This window comes from Periplaneta americana, chromosome 5 (genome assembly GCF_040183065.1).
Source record: "Periplaneta americana isolate PAMFEO1 chromosome 5, P.americana_PAMFEO1_priV1, whole genome shotgun sequence".
NCBI classification, from domain to species: domain Eukaryota; kingdom Metazoa; phylum Arthropoda; class Insecta; order Blattodea; family Blattidae; genus Periplaneta; species Periplaneta americana.
The window spans coordinates 186314720-186331211 of NC_091121.1; the positions used below are offsets into that span (position 1 = coordinate 186314720).

General features: G+C 37.3%; 1 protein-coding gene across 4 annotated transcripts in view; it reads left to right on the forward strand.

Annotated features, from left to right (window-relative positions):
• Rab3-GEF (Rab3 GDP-GTP exchange factor) overlaps positions 1–16492 on the forward strand; it is a 265816-nt gene that overhangs the window by 102495 nt on the left and 146829 nt on the right. For all 4 annotated transcript variants that reach the window (XM_069826882.1, XM_069826883.1, XM_069826884.1 and 1 more), the window contains exons 17-18: positions 873–1183; positions 9487–9693. In XM_069826882.1, coding sequence (XP_069682983.1) covers positions 873–1183; positions 9487–9693 — 518 coding nt within the window. The remainder of the gene's footprint in view (positions 1–872; positions 1184–9486; positions 9694–16492) is intronic.

Here is a 16492-nt window from a genome sequence, read left to right on the forward strand (position 1 = left end):
GTATGCTTATACACACACACGTACTAGCACTCATACTCTTCATAATCACAATCTTTCACTTTGTTATATTATTATATTACACAGGTGATATACAGGGTGTTTCCGGACTGGTGTTACAAACTTTCAGGGATGATGGGTAAAGGCACATGTATCAATTTCAGATAAGGAACCATGGTCCGGAAATGACTGAATCGAAAGTTATAAGCAAAAATAGTTGTGTGGAAATGGAATTGTAATTTCGCCCTCCTTCCCTTAACCTTTGGAACAGTTGTGGAAAGATGGTATGGGCCGGATGTCTCCTACGTGGGTACTTGTACCGATACAATCTGTGACCTTGTCTACTGTTCCCATTGGCTCATCCGTATTCAAAAATCAGGTCTGCTTATTCCGCTCTCGTGTACTCCTCCATTTCACTAGGACTGATCGACTGGACACTGCAACTTGTACACATACACTGCTGTCTACAGACGTGCATATCAGGACCGACCATGTCCGTTACACATTACGCTATCTGCATTGCTTTAGTGTAGTTTCCTGTCCCCACCCCTCAGACAGCGCAGTGAATGGAATACTGTAAGTAGACAACGTAAACAACGTCAGATGAATACAGTATGTGTAACATTTACAGATAAATACATATAAATAAGGTGTGGAGAGGAATAAAATTATTTCATTTCCACACAACTATTTTTGCTTGTAACTTTCGACTCGGTCATTTCCGGACCAGGGTTCCTTATCTCAAATTGATACATGTGCCCTTCCCCATCATCCCTGAAAGTTTGCAACACTAGCCCGGAAACACTTTGTATAATGAACCAAAAGACGTATCTTAAATCTTGTGAAACTTGAATGAAATTGTGACGTATTTGCAGGCTTTCCAAGCACTACGCCCCACCAAGACCGCACAGCGGACTTCTTTGCCCCACAGCCTGCAGTCCTGTCCAGTGGACTAGACCTGAGATCCGTGTACCATCCTCCGTCAGTGTTGCAACTGCCAGGAGCAGCAACCGAGGAGGATGTGGTGGCTCCTGCGAGTCACCCCGAGTCTCCACACTCCACTTCGTCGAGCCACAGTGACTTGAGTTCGCCGAGTTTCAATAGGGACTCTGAACTCGAATTTGCTGCTCGACTGAGAGGTGATATTCCTGACACTGGAGCGCTGCCTATGAGGACAGAGGCAACGGTATGTCCACAACAACCTTTGCATTGTAACGGCGCCTTAATGCGGGATTATCCCAGAAAATGTAGAACCTTTTTGGCTATATTTTTTTCTGGTTTGTGGAAATGTTTTAGTATTTTTGTTCCCATTTCTGTATTATGTAGTACAGGGCAGATGTTAAAATTATTATAGTTTGGTAAAAAGAAAACCTTATCATTTTGAGGCCTTAAAAATTCTTATATAGAAGAGCATACTTCTTTTTAAATCATGTCACATAATTTCTCGTAGTAATAGCCTTAAAGTGATACAAATTATGCTTACTTTAATATACAGGGAGGTCCACATAACGTTGAGACCTTTGTTTAGAGGGTTTCATTGACAAATAATTCTATTTATATCAATGACTAATTAGTGATGTAAGCAGTCAAGCATGGTAAGCTTCTGGTAAGAAAATTAATCATCCATGGCCACTAGGTGTATTGCGCAAATACAAGACATCTTACAATGAAATGCACTGGAAGCTAAGGTGTAAATACTGAGTAGGCTGAAAAAATCTGTTTACCTTCTATCTTTTTATGTAGTAGATATTTATCGGCTTTTCTATCAAAATTATATTTGTGACACAAACTCCACAAGAAGATGATGACCACTCATTTTCACCCCCAAACAGAATACAGGTCTCAGAGCACCCTGTTAGCCAAGGATATTTTTTGTACCATTCTATTTTGTTTTCCTCCATCTGCTGGTTTAATATGTAAATGTGGTGTCGATCTCCTATCTTTGTGAGCACATTTTGTTTCATTCATCCAACTTGAAAACGGTTTCTCTTTTATTCCTACAAATAATGACCTCAATGTTTTCTCAGTATAAGCCATTTACGCAAAATTAATATGTAACACACACATGCATGCACTTTTAATTAAATGAAACTCAACAATGCAGCTCTTTCAGAGAACACCAATATAATGTGATGTAATATTGTGATGGAAGGCTAGCCTTGCTTCATACAGAGATGTAACGAATTGATACCCCTTCCCCAGTCCCCCCTCAAGCTTCCGAGTCAAGATCGTAGCTATTTCTTTAGAGGCTTTTGCCACAAGCCTCGTGGCTTGCACTTCTCTCTCCATACTGGAATGATTGCCAACAGTGAACTTAATATATGGAAGGATCGGAGTGAAACCTAGTTCTACGATGCATCATTATTACGAACTTATAGGTCTACTGTTACTATGAATAATAACTCAATCATCATCATCATCATCATCATCGATTTTATTATTATTATTATTATTATTATTATTTATTAGTATCATTATCATTATCGTTACTAATTGTGTTTAAACATGATTGTGTTAAGTAAATTCAGTAGAACCTCTATTATCCTTGGTAATGAAGGGCGTGGAGTGAACAGTTAATCGAAAAAATCGGATAATCCGTACCATATAAGGTTTTCATAAATTAAGTGCATAATACAGTTTCATAATTTCCTCCGTGGTCTTGTGTTTTTAACATGCCAGGCAGTGGATCAGAAGTTCACTAATTTAAGTCTGGTTTTCAATGACGGGTTTTAAGAGCCAAGGAAACTCTTTATGGCGACTGTCTGTGGAAAGATATGAATAGTACAGGTCTCATGTTGTAGATTTACATATTTATTACACTTTATTTTGTTTTTAATTAAATCGTACACAGTTGTAATTCCTATTTCGTATTCTGAATCGAGATGAACCACAGTTTCTCTTTTCTCAAACCACTCAATTACTTGCACTACTCGTATTTTTCGTAGCACAACTCCTTTTCTTTGACACCTGTGGAAGGCATTTTGCAAAGAATTTAGGCCCCTTTAAGAGTAGACCATACTGTATAGGAGTAAAAGTTTGTAAAGACATTCTGTTGAAAAAATTCGTAGTAATAAAATGTACAGTGCTTCATATTTTTCCTCTGCAAAAAGAAAAAAAAAAAAAAGAGCGCGAGAGAAAGACAGTCAGATAATCCACCAATTGGTTAATAGGGTGACGGAAAATAGGGGTTCTACTGTAAACAACTTAAGCAATTATATGAACTACCGGTACCGTACATTTAAAGTACTGCCATAGTGTTTAGACACAGCAGTATTAGCTGTGTTCCTATGTGCTCAACATAATTAGCACTGGAAGTGTGGGCCTGTAGTTCAGAAAATTGAAATAAGCATTGTTAGAACAATCATTTCCTTAAATTTTAATTTCTTCAGAAAAAGCTTCCAGGTTTCATTAAAATAATTACACTGTATTTTTCTATTTTAAGGAATATTTCCTACATTGTTTGTATATAAAGATTCATTGGATGTCAGTTGCATTTGTATTCATATTGTGAATTTTATTTCAACTCAACAATAGGATTTGTATTCTTCCAACAATAATTCCTTTCTACAATTCGCCTTAAACGCTCTCGTCAACAATTGGATTTTCACTCAACACAGTATTCGTTATAGCACTCCACCGACGACAATGACAATTTACTTGGACTAGTACGAACAACAATGAACTGTTAATCTTAACTAATATTTACAAAGCACTATTTACAAATCAGAACTATCAGTTCACAGTTCTTCTAGCTCAGTCACTCGAGTTCACAGTATCTCGAACCACAGACCTTCAGAGACAGTCCACTGTACTCGAAGTCAGGTCCCTCCAACTGCGGTCCACTGCACTCGAACTCAGGCCTTCGGATGCTGATACAGTTGCGGACGCACACTCGAGTCGAACTCCGGTACACAAGACTGGCTTGCTTGCTCTGGCTTACTCACCGACTGAATAACTGAAAACTCTGCTCTAGTTCGCTGGCGTTTCTTCTTTTATAGCAAAATCATAGTTGCGAGAAATTTCTACAGGTGTGTAGAGAATTATCTGGATATCTCCACTTCGACGCACTTCTGGAATAGTCGGGAAGGTCCGTTCCCCATTCACTGCGTTAAGTAGCAGCTGCACGCGCAGCCTCCCCTCGCGTGTAGGCCCCTTTCCCCACTACTCTCCGCCACGCGCCGTCCCACCGTGCTCCGCGCGATCTGCTTTCTTGCGGGACGCTGGTCGTGAGTTCGAATCTCACGTCGCTGTCACAATATGTTTAAGTACCTATGGAAATAGTACCGGTATCTTGAATTGCTGAGCAATGAGGAAAGTATAAGCCTTCACGTGAAGTGGACCACTCTGTTTATTAAAACAGGACAGTATAGTTATATTTTTAAATACCAGTATGTAATTTGCATGCAGTTGGTACCGGTATTAATATAGATACATCTCCAATGCTGTCAGTGTTACAGAATTATGATATTATTGAATAAGTAATATTTAAATTCTTACCTTCAATACCATGGGCTCTTTTGAAATGAAAACAACTCAGATAATAGGCTTACATGAGATCCGTATTGTACTTCTTATTTAACACCCATTATATTTGAACATAACTTCATTTAGTTATCATAAATATTAAAGAAAACATTGGAATAATTAATTTCAGACGTTTGGAAACTGTGCAAAGAAAGGGAGTAAAATAAAAGGAGATAGAGATACATTAATGTTTTTTTTTTCTCCTTTTGTGGAAGCAAAGCTCATTTATTAAAAGCTAGGTACTGATATGGCCTCATTAAGAAGTAAGAGTTGGGCATTGTGTTCTTGAATGGCACTTCACGAAATGATGTTGCACTGGAAATGGCTGAGGGCACGGTACTATTAGTCCTAAATATTTATCTACTGGTTACCAGCATAGTCTTGAGATAATGAGCGGGACTAGTGATCTGAGGCTCAGGTGTGGGTTCGAATCCTGCTTTGGCCGTTTTCAGGTTAGGTTTATACCAAGGATTTCCCAAGTGCAAAGCGAGTTTAAGGTAATACCATATTTCCATGTTGGATCCTCGGACTCCTCTCTTCAAAATACCATCTTGTTATCACCAATTCTATTGATATAGTAGGATTTTTCAAAGGATCCCCAGTCGGTCTCTTTTGTTGCTAGAAGAAGTTAGCCGCACGGTCCACCTCGGTCATTAAGGGACGCGTGCGGAAATTTCTAGGCGCGCAGTTGTCACATTTTACATTAACTTCGCCACGTGGGGTTGAAACAATCGTATATTTATTTCTATACAACAAATTGTACTTTCATTCAATCAATCACGAATTAATTAATGGTTAATTTTGAGTTACTGTGTGTATAAAGATCCGTTACAGAACCAATGTACGGTCAACTTCTTCAAACTAATATATTAAATTCGTATTTATATCAATAATAATAATAATAATAATAATAATAATAATAATAATAATAATAATAATAACAATAAAAAGTAACACCGAACGAATATTGTCAATTTGTGTTTTATGTCTAAATCCGCAGCGAAATCTGAAATGTTATGTAATAAAATATGACAACATTTTGCTTCTCTTACCTCTTTCGTCGTCACTCTCTCCTAAATGAATCACAAATGTCTCTTGGTGATTGTTACTGTCGTGCTTAATATAATTCTGTTCCGTTTTAATTTCACGTTGAACACAGGAGGACCAATTATGGGAGCTCCATCACGCAGAAGTTAACACACTAGACTCAAGTCGGAGTAATATTGTTTTTCCTAACAAAGACTTTAGTTGATGCCAGTTCCAAAGGTCGAGCTGGTTGGCGCAGTTGGTACAGCACTGGCCTTCTATGCCCGAGGTTGCGAGTTCGATCCCGGGCTAGGTCGATGGCGTTTGTGTGCTTAAATGCGACAGGCTCATGTCAGTAGATTTACTGGCATGTAAAAGAACTTCTGCGGGATAAAATTCCGGCACACCGGCGACGCTGATATAACCTCGGCAATTGGTAGTGTCGTTAAATAAAACATGACATTTAACATTTCCAAAGGATTTAGAACACAGTGCGCGTGGTACGAAGGAAGTCGTAACACTTCGTGTCCAGATAAGGCTACGAGCTCCATCACTGCATGTTTCTTACTAATATTGGCTGATTTGATTTCCTGCAACATAACTCCCTTGATGGTTATGGGGTTGGGCACGGTAATATTATTGTGACTCATAGGCCTAAAGTTAATTATGTCTTTAACATTGCTGTTCATCCATCATTGCTATCTTGGAGTTGTAAAAAAGAAACTAAGTAATTTACAAGATACTCCGTAAAATAAATAATAATAATAATAATAATAATAATAATAATAATAATAATAATAATAATAATAATAAAATTACAGAAGACTTTCAAACAGCGAACAAAAACACTTGTGAATGGTTTGAACATATTAAGAAAGACTGCAGTTAGTGTTAGCATTCAGGCAAGAATTGGCAACATTTATGTTTGTCTCAGAAAGCGGAAACAGAGATTACCCCATCCCCGAGTGGACAGAAAAGGTTGGGGGGACCGTCATACTTCAAAAGGCCACCGCTCAGCGTGCGGTATCCTCTGTCTTTAACTGGGGATGCATTGAGCAATCCTACTATACTAGATAATTGTGTAGTTGATACAGCCTTGTTAAATAAGCGATTGAACAAACAAATAATTTTACCTTGTAGCATTAATCTAATTTTTTAATTATTGATACCTGAATTATTTGTGTATAACATGTTTTTTCTGACAATTTATTTTAGAATACTAATCCAAATTAGAAATTCTTTTGTACTAAATGAAAGCTTCACATTCACTTAAGGCAGCACCTATTAAACTAATCACTCCTCCATACTTTTTGTCTAGAAAAGAAAAGTTCCGAAGAGCCGAAGAATTGTCATTAAATTCATTGTAATTGTAATTCCCTTCACGTTAACATTGACCTTGTACTCTGCAATACATTTCATTTATTTTATGACAAGAAAAGATTTTTGGTTTGAGCTATGTATATTAACTTATTTCAATTTTAAATACCAAACTCTTATAGTGATTATGATGTGAAGAATCATTTGAGATTTTCAACAGTGTCTTGAGACACTCTCTCTGACATTTTGGAACTATTTTGCGATTAGGGTTACCGGACATCCTGTTCTAGGTTTTAATAGTGTGTCCTGTATTTTGGATTGTGTTATATTTGTCCCGGAATGTCAAAAGGATTGCAAAAATACAATTTTTTGCTCATATCTATAAAATAATTTAAGAAATTTCCGTATTCATTTTTTCAAGACTCTGTCCAGACTATGTTCAGCGTCATCATCAATGCCACCTGGTGCCTCCTATCGGGTTGTATCGAAATAAAAAGATAATACTATAGTATGTATTAGGTATCACATGGATCTTTATTCTTTACACTCTTTTTATAAGTTGATTTATTATTGATAAGATTTAAATAATGTATCATGCATTTTTCTTCTGTATAGACCACGCTGTAATATGACGTTTTTCCAGAATTTATCAATAATTCAAAGAAAATGTCATACTTTAGCAAAAATGTAACAAAATAAAAATTTTAGCCCCTATATAATTAGTTGAAATACATAAAACGAATAAAATCAGTTGTATTGCAAATTGAATTAATTCAAATGTGTAGTCACGTTAAGGCATGAGAGAATCTGGTAACCTGTTTGGGATCCTGATGTTGCAATCTGTAAGTTCTAAAATGTTGAATAGAGTAAATTTCATGATATTGTAAGTTTTATACTAGACAACAATGTAATTTTATTATCTCAACAATAACTCTTCACTTTCTACAATTTAATTCCACTCCCGTCAACAATGGGATTTCCACTCCACACAGTAACACAGTATTCGTTAGTGCACTCCACAGACGACAATGACAATTTACTTGGACTATTACGAACAACAATGAACTGTTAATCTTAACTAATATTCACAAAGCACTATTTACAACACAGAACTGTTAGTTCTCAGTTCACAGCTCGTTTGTCTTGGCTAGTTCTTCTAGCTCAGTCACTCGCGTTCACAGAATCTCGAACCCCAGACCTTCAGAGACGATCTGCTGCACTTCGAACTCAGGTCCCCCAACTGCGGTCCACTGCACTCGAACTCCGGGCTTCAGGCCCCACAGTTACGGACACAACTCAAGTCGCGCTCTGGTCTCGAAGCTGGCTTCACTGCTACACAAGACTAACTCGCTTACTGTCCAGATCTGCCTGTAACAACGCTGGCTTACTGACTGACTGACTCACTCACGTGCGTAATTTATACTCACACCATAGTTGCGAGAAAGTTCGCGATCTAGAGATTTCTGCGTGTGTCCATTCTCGAATCATCCGGACCCCTCTCCTCTCTGCCGCGGTCGCTCTTTCCCCTTTTCTCCCCACAGCACATGCCCCAGGAAGCAGATGCGCGCGCAACCCACCCAAAACACGGCCGACTTAGCCCTTCTTCCGTCGGTCGTGAGATCGAACCTCACGTGGCCGTCACAATATGTTTAATAATCCCAAATTACTTAAAATGTCAGGCTTTCATTTGTTAAATTAAGTGTATTGTTGTTGTGGGTGACAAGACAATTCCAAACCAGATGCTAAATTATTAAACAAAACATATAACATAACTGCGAAGACCTCGAAATATTTTTGGATAGCTAAGGTGAAGTAATAACCGATCAATTTCTGGTCTAAATTCATCACAAGATTATAATGATGACGGCGATAATAATGATGGTGGTGTTGATGATGATGATGATGATTATTATGGTGATGTCTGTTGAAACCGTATTATTATGAATAATTTTAATTGTCGTAAACTTTGTTGAGACTTAAGGGTCATTCACAATGAAAATTAAACATAACATAAGCGTTAACTTAAGAATATAAACGTTACGGTAAAATCAAGAAGTCGTACCATCATTCACGATGGGAACATAAACATTACAGCAAAGATACTTGGTAACCATGGAAACATAACAACGACGCCATTTCCTCGTATTTTGTCAGCGCTCCACGATTGTGTTCTGTTTGCAAATCATGTAAGCATAAACATGAAAGTTTGGAGTTTGCAAACTTTCATGTTAACGTCTTACGGTAATGTTTATGTCAATGCTTATGTGAATCATTGTGAATGATCCCATTTGGTAGCCTGGTCGAAAATTCTATGTTTATGTTACGGTTATGTTTAATTTTCATTGTGAATGGGCCTTAACCCTCACCCAAACTGAAATGAATGTATTCCAACTTTACTGCACATTATTTTTACAAGTGCCATTGAAGTCCATAGCAGTTACGTAAATTAAGATCACCGTCCAATATTGTTGTGTAGAATTTTAAATATGTGTTTTCACTGGAGTTGCAGTAGGACGAAGCTTGTGTAGTGGAGTTTTGCACCCCTGACCGTGTGGTAGTCGCACCGTAGCTGCACCTAACCTCACCCCCACTGAGTTGTGTGTCACTGTTTTTGCTGTGAAGGATAAGGAAGAAGTCACGAGCCCCGGGGGCGAGTCGGACTCGAACTCGACCACCACAACTCCTAAGACTGTGATCAGCAATCAGTCATCCCTCCCCCACCACAGTCCAACCCCTAGCTTAGGAAGCGAGACGTCGCTTGGGGGCTCTGATCGGGACAGGCCCGCCACGCCAAAATCCACTCCAAGGCTTGCAAGATCAGTCACACCAGTAAGTGGCGCACTTCTCACTTTGCAGTAATGTCTCTCTCTGTCTGTCCATGGCTTAATAACAAGAGGTGTGCAGACATAAAAAAATCAAGTACCGGTAAAGATTCTTCAAGCCAGCACATTTACATTTTCATAGTGTTGGTTGTCAAATGGTTAGTATGCTCACTATTAGGTCTTAGGCTTATGGGTTGGAATCCAGCAGAAGATGATGGATTTCTGCTTCTTTGTATGACACTTTATCCGAATACTCAGATGTTGGAGCCAGTTCAGGGATTTTCGTGGTTATTTGCTCCTTACATGTTTCGTCAGAGGGATATTGTGGAATTGGTCTCCTGGACAAGATGGTACGGTGTATATGTTTTCCTTGCTGCTGCGTCTGTGATAGGATGATTGTGAATTGTAAATCTACAACCAAACATTCTGATGGGGGCAGATAAAAAAGTTAAATCTTTTTCTTCCACCATGTTAATACAGTAGAGCACAGATGGGCATCGTGCCTCACTTGAGAATTTGTGCCTCACCGACCTTCACAGAGCTTATCGCTCTGAGTGACATCATCTTCACAGTCCCCGTTCCTCCCTCACACAGCTCCTAGGCGTGGGCAGGTTCTATATCAGTTTCATAAGCAATATCAGTGGTGGCATAATGGCATTATGAAAGCAGTGTGTATGCGTTAGAAAACGATTATTTCGTGAGAAATGGGAGGAAGAGTTTTTTTTTTGCTGTTTATTTTTTTTTTACTAGGTTATTTTACGACGCTTTATCAACAGCTTAGGTTATTTAGCGTCTGAATGAGATGAAGGTGATAATGCCGGTGAAATGATTCCGGGGTCCAGCACCAAAAGTTACCCAGCATTTGCTCATATTGGGTTGAGGGAAAACTCCGGAAAAAAAACCTCAACCAGGTAACTTGCCCCGACCAGGAATCGAACCCGGGCCACCTGGTTTCGCGGCCAGACGCGCTAACCGTTACTCCACAGGTGTGGACCTTTTGCTGTTTACAAGGGGAGAACATACGATGTATGTTATGCTCGAAAATCCTATTAGGCATTAATAAATGTAATATACAACGACATTACTCCTTATGTCATAAAGAACATGCTGAATTAGAAGGTAAGACAAATTAAATGTTATTTTTCGTACTATTCCGAAGAAAATTTATGATCTTAACATTTTCTTAGTATACTAAATACGACATTATACCTTAAACACGCTGTATTAAAAGGTACGAGGAATTAAATGTTGTTTGTATGTATTATTTCCAAAATAAATTTATAAAAAAAAAAATATGAAATGTGCGTACAAAACGAAATATGATTTTCTGAAATTATTTTAGGTCGAGAACTTGCAGATGTATTAAGTAATCTTGAGAAACGCCAGAATATTCAAGAAAATAAACGTAGACAACGTGATGGAATATTATTGGCTAGTTACGCAGTTTCTCGCTTGTGATTTAAATCAATTCAATGATGGAGAAATAGTAAAGAGGTTTATGATTAAAGCTGCCGAATTAATTTGCCAAATTGAATAAAAGTTTTCTTGTCTCTCACGTTAACCAAGCGCTTTCCTGATAATTCGCCACTGACCGCCTTAGCGATTACGATAAGGTGACGCAGGTCACAGCAGTTTATATTTCCCATCCTACTCTGCAGTCTCCTCTCCTAGTAAACAAACTATTTCAAATCGAGTGCCTCACATAACCGAAAATTGTGCCCATGTATGCAGTAAAGCATCAATTATCCGAAACAACTGGGGACGAGGGGTGTTCGGATAACTGATTTTTCGGGTACGAAAACAAATTGTACCGGTGTCATAGGAGCAGTATGAAACAAAGAAACACTGATATTATACACAAAACTGTACATACAGTATATATTTTGTATCTCACGTCTTACAAATAACACAGAGAACTGACTAGCCTAGATTGACAAGTTCAAAATGGTCATTAAAGTAGTCTACAGTTTAGTAAGAAATCCCAAGTTTTTTTTTTCTTCAGAGCTGAGACTCGTTTTTTGCAGCTAAGTCTCGCAAATAATGCTAGCAAAACTTCTACATGGCGCGTGTGCAAATTTGAATTTTCCGACTGGAACACTTTCGGTTAACTGATGTTTTGGTTGATAGGTATTTGGATAATCGATGCTCTATTGTAATGTCAGAAGAAGTGCTTTCACAAATATTGACCACTCGACCGCAATTACGAGACCGTCTAGAAAGTGATTTTCCCTGGGGCCGTTTACAGAAAAAAAGCACAATTGCATGGAAATATTTATTGAAACATATACAGCAATTGTTGCGCTATTTGTCAACATATCCCCCACTGGAATTGAGACATTTGTCATACCATTTGTCATTTGTATCCTTGTGTCGTAGAAGTCAGCTGCCTGGGATCAGAACCAGCGTTTGAGAGCCGTCTGCACCTCTCTGTCGATCCCATGATATGAAAAAATGTCTCAATTACGGTGGGGAATATGCTGGAAAAATATCTCAACAATTGCTGTGTCTGTTTGAATAAATTTTTCCAATGAAATTGTGTTTTCTTTCTGTTAACAGCCCATGACGAATTAATTTTTTACGGCCCTCATAATTGCGGTCTAGTAGCAAAATTTGTATAAGCACTTCTTTTGACATTATTAACATGGTGAAAGAAAAAAAATAACTTTTTTATCAGCCCCATCAAAATGTTTGCTTGTTAGTTGAATGAAGGAAGAGAAAACTTTCTTCAGAATCATTTTCAACTAAGAATTGTACTAGGACTCATTAGGATTTGAACTCTGTTTTCTAATGTAAAAAGCTGTACTGTAGTTGTTTGACTATTGATGGATTTTTAAGAGCAATGAAAATCCATAGCATGGATTCCTTTGAAAGGGAATTAAAGCCATGTCATGGATTTACTGGTGACTGAGGGAGCTTTAGACAGAATTTATCGATTATTTCTCTGCTATGTCAAAATTCAATTCTGGTATCATCTTCGCCTGCTGTCTTGTCATAGGAGGTAATGAATATCACCTGCAGTGAGCTTCTGCAGAATTCAGTAATGTCTTTTTTTTATTTGGTTGTTCAACAACGCTGTATAAACTACTAGGTTATTTAGCGTCGGTGAGATTGGTGATAGCGAGATAGAGCCATAGATTACCTAACATTCGCCTTATGGTTGGGGAAAACCTCGGAAAAACCCAACCAGGTAATCAGCCCAAGTGGGAATCGAACCCACATTCTAATGCAACTCTGGATCGACAGGCATGCGCCTCAGCCAATTTAGTTACACCGATGACTTTCAGTAATATCTTACTTATTGATATCCAGCGTCTTTAATTATCAAGACTTTTATAATATATTGAGTACACAATTAAAATATACACAGGTTAGCAAATAATGCTTTATTGTGGCCATCATAGTGTTCTCTTTTCAGGGAACACAAGCCTGTGTTTGCAGCAACAGTCGATGTTTTATTACCGTCAAAATAAGCACGTCTGTATTACATGTATAAAAATGTTCGACATGAACAAGGTATTGTAATTAAATTTTATTCAAAATTGAATAAAACTCCGAACATGTAACAAGACCTGACGTGATGAGTGACCATGTCGGGAAGGAATAGTTGCAAAACTAATTGCTGTTGCTTAGCAACGTGCCCACTCACTGCTTACTGAATGTGACGCAGTTTGTTGTTTTCAAATCATCAGTGTAATCCAGCAACCACCTTAACTCATCAGACTTCGCATTGGCAGGCTGTTTACTGTCCTCATCCTGAAGATGAAATTTGGCAACCAGCATAGCCCAGGTGGTAGCACATCTCTTAGTGATCGGAGGCTGCGCTCGGGTATGGATTCGAATCTTACATGGGCTGATTACCTGGTTAGGCAAATGTCAGGTAACCCCATGGCGAATCTTCAGACTTGTCTTTTCAAATATCACCTCGCTATCACTAGTCCCATTAACGTTACATAATTCAGTAGTTGATACAGTGTCATTAAATAATCAACTAAAGAAGGGTAAAATTAATCCTAAAAGAAGAGTATTTGATGATATGTTAACATCTAACAGGTGTAACTGGTCAACTGAAAGAATTGTGGTCGCAAAATTCCCTAATACTTTCAAGAATTAGTATTAAATGTGCCACCATTGTGCCGAGTTGGGGGGGGGGGCAATTATATTCAAATTTATCACTAAAATTTCATTTTTTTAAATTATAACTTAAATACAATTTCATTATTTATTAAATTCGTTGCATACAACTAAGTGATACAATCCTTTTATCTCAAATCTTTTAAAGATCTTATCATCTTATAATACCGGTACTTTAATAGTAGACAAATTGCAAACCAAATCTCAAGTAGTGTTCTTCAGTACCGGTAATATTTCATTAGTAGAAAAGTGAAAAATCAAATGTTTCTTATTAATAAGTCATCATTACATCCTCTCTTTCCTTCCCTTTAAAATGATTTTATTTATAGATCTCCTTGCAGTCTTTTGAACTGAACATAAATTATTGGGAAATTCAGTATGCATTTTCAATCATTCGCACACCTCTATTATAATAAGACAGAGATGCAGAGCCAAAATTTTGAATTCTTATTGATTATATACTATTCATTTATGAGAGAGAAGAGACTCCCGTTTAAATATAGGATAAAAACACAAAGCACGCCATATTGAAAGATCAAGTACTGTCACTGGATTCTTTGATGAGGATAAATGCTAAGTTTCCAAATGTGCATTTAGGACTTCCTTATCGAAAATCCTTGTGTCAGTGCACAGTAAATCCACTACGAAAAACAAAGGCAATCTAGATTAAGCTCGAACCAGGAAGGAAGCTGGAAAAAGGTAAGAGTATTATACTTTTTCTCTTTCTGCTTCTATTAAATTGTGTATTTATGACTTGGTGGTACCAATCTTATTTCACTTTATGTAGCTTTGCGTCACCATCTTAACATGTCTGTGGCTCAATAGTTGAAACTATGTATGTATCTACCTTGTGAAACACAAATGTTTTTTCCGCTTGTCCTAAACACAGTCTCACTGTTTTGTATACACATCAGTATTGTTTGTTGGATTAATTGAAATGATAAAACATCTAGTAGTTGCTTTATTATTGTACTATCTTCTTAATAATATAACTTGTTTTCTCTTTTAGATAACTCCAATATCTTTTATATAGAATGTTTTATAACATATGGGATCCACTTTAATATACAGATTCAGGACGTAAACATAAAAAGAACATATAAACATGTGCCTGAAATCTTTTTGATCAATAATATAAATTATTTTCTCTTTTAGATAACTTTCTTCTGAAACTTCAATACTTTATGTACGGTACAGAATGTTTTATTATGTGTGGGATTCACGTAATATATGGATTCAGGATGTAAACATAAAAAAAATCATATGATTCTAAGTTGCATTTGTTTTCGTATCCCAACAATAATACGACTTTAAATGAAGTGTTTAAAACTAACTTCTTGCATCTTGATGAGAGCCCTGCAATGCCAACATCTTCTCCAGAGTAAGATTTTTGTGCTTTGTTCCTACAGATGGAGCTCGTGATCAATACTTCATGTCTGTTGTGTTATTTGCAGAGGAAGCTACGTCCAATAGTGCAGGTGTACTCAAATTTCACAGCACTCATAATTAAAATGAACATTTCCATGTTCGTCTTGAATCAAGATGCCAACAATTCAATATTAATGAATGAGTATGAATGAGTAATGATAATGTAATCGAGCCTGTTATTCTCTCTGAGAAGTCGACAGGAAAAAGTTACTGAAATTTTGTGAGAAAATCTGAGTTGCTGGTTTGAAATACACTATGCGTAATTCGTCACATTTGGTTTGTGCTCGTGCACAATAAAGAAAATACCCCTGGTAGTCATTTCTGGTAGAGGTTGAGTAAACTCCAGGACCATAGTGCGGCCAGAGGAATCAAATCATTGGAGAAAATCCATGGCTTCATTGAGAATTGAACCTCCGATCTTTCAACTTGTAGTGAAACACCTTAACTGCGACACTACTGCATGCCCCTATGTATAATCCTGACGAGAGATACTAAATATTGATCCTGTAACAATGATGTACTCTTTGCTAAAAGTGATGACTACCTGGCTTGTCGTGGGAGCTTTTATGACTTATAGCAGCGTTTCTCAAACTTGTTTGAAGTGGGGACCACTTTTTTAAGTCAGAACAGTTCCGCGGACCACCTTACTCTTGTTCCCTTCGAAAGCAAATTTAATTATTTTTGTAGCATATTTTGATACCAGTGTACTTATATTTTAAAATAGGATTAATTAATTTAATTTAATTAATTTTATATCAGTATTAACTACTCGTAATTAAGCTAATGTTAATAGAAGAAAATTCATTTTTGTTTCTTTAATAATTCAAGGCTATTAGAGTTTGGATAAACTAAAAATAAAACAGATGTTTGTACTCAAATTAATGAGATGGATGAGCCTGCCGACTCTTGCACAGTTGTTCTATATTTGGACTATGGTGGTAAGTTTAAGTCGGAGATCGCCACATACATCGAGTCGATTTCGGTAGCCTACTTTATTTTTATTAGAGTTAATGATGAAAACCCTTTCTCACACAGACACGTACAAACAAACTGATTTATAATCTCTAAAGCACCATTGTACAGTTCACTGTATTCTCTTTTCACTTGTGATGAGGTCCAGAAATTAACCATACCTTCCGCTTGGAATTTCATTTTAAGTCTGGTGTCATTCAAGAGTTCAACTGTTCTCTTTCACTCAATGAAAGTTTGTTAGTTTCAATATTGAAAAGGAAGTGATCACGAACCCA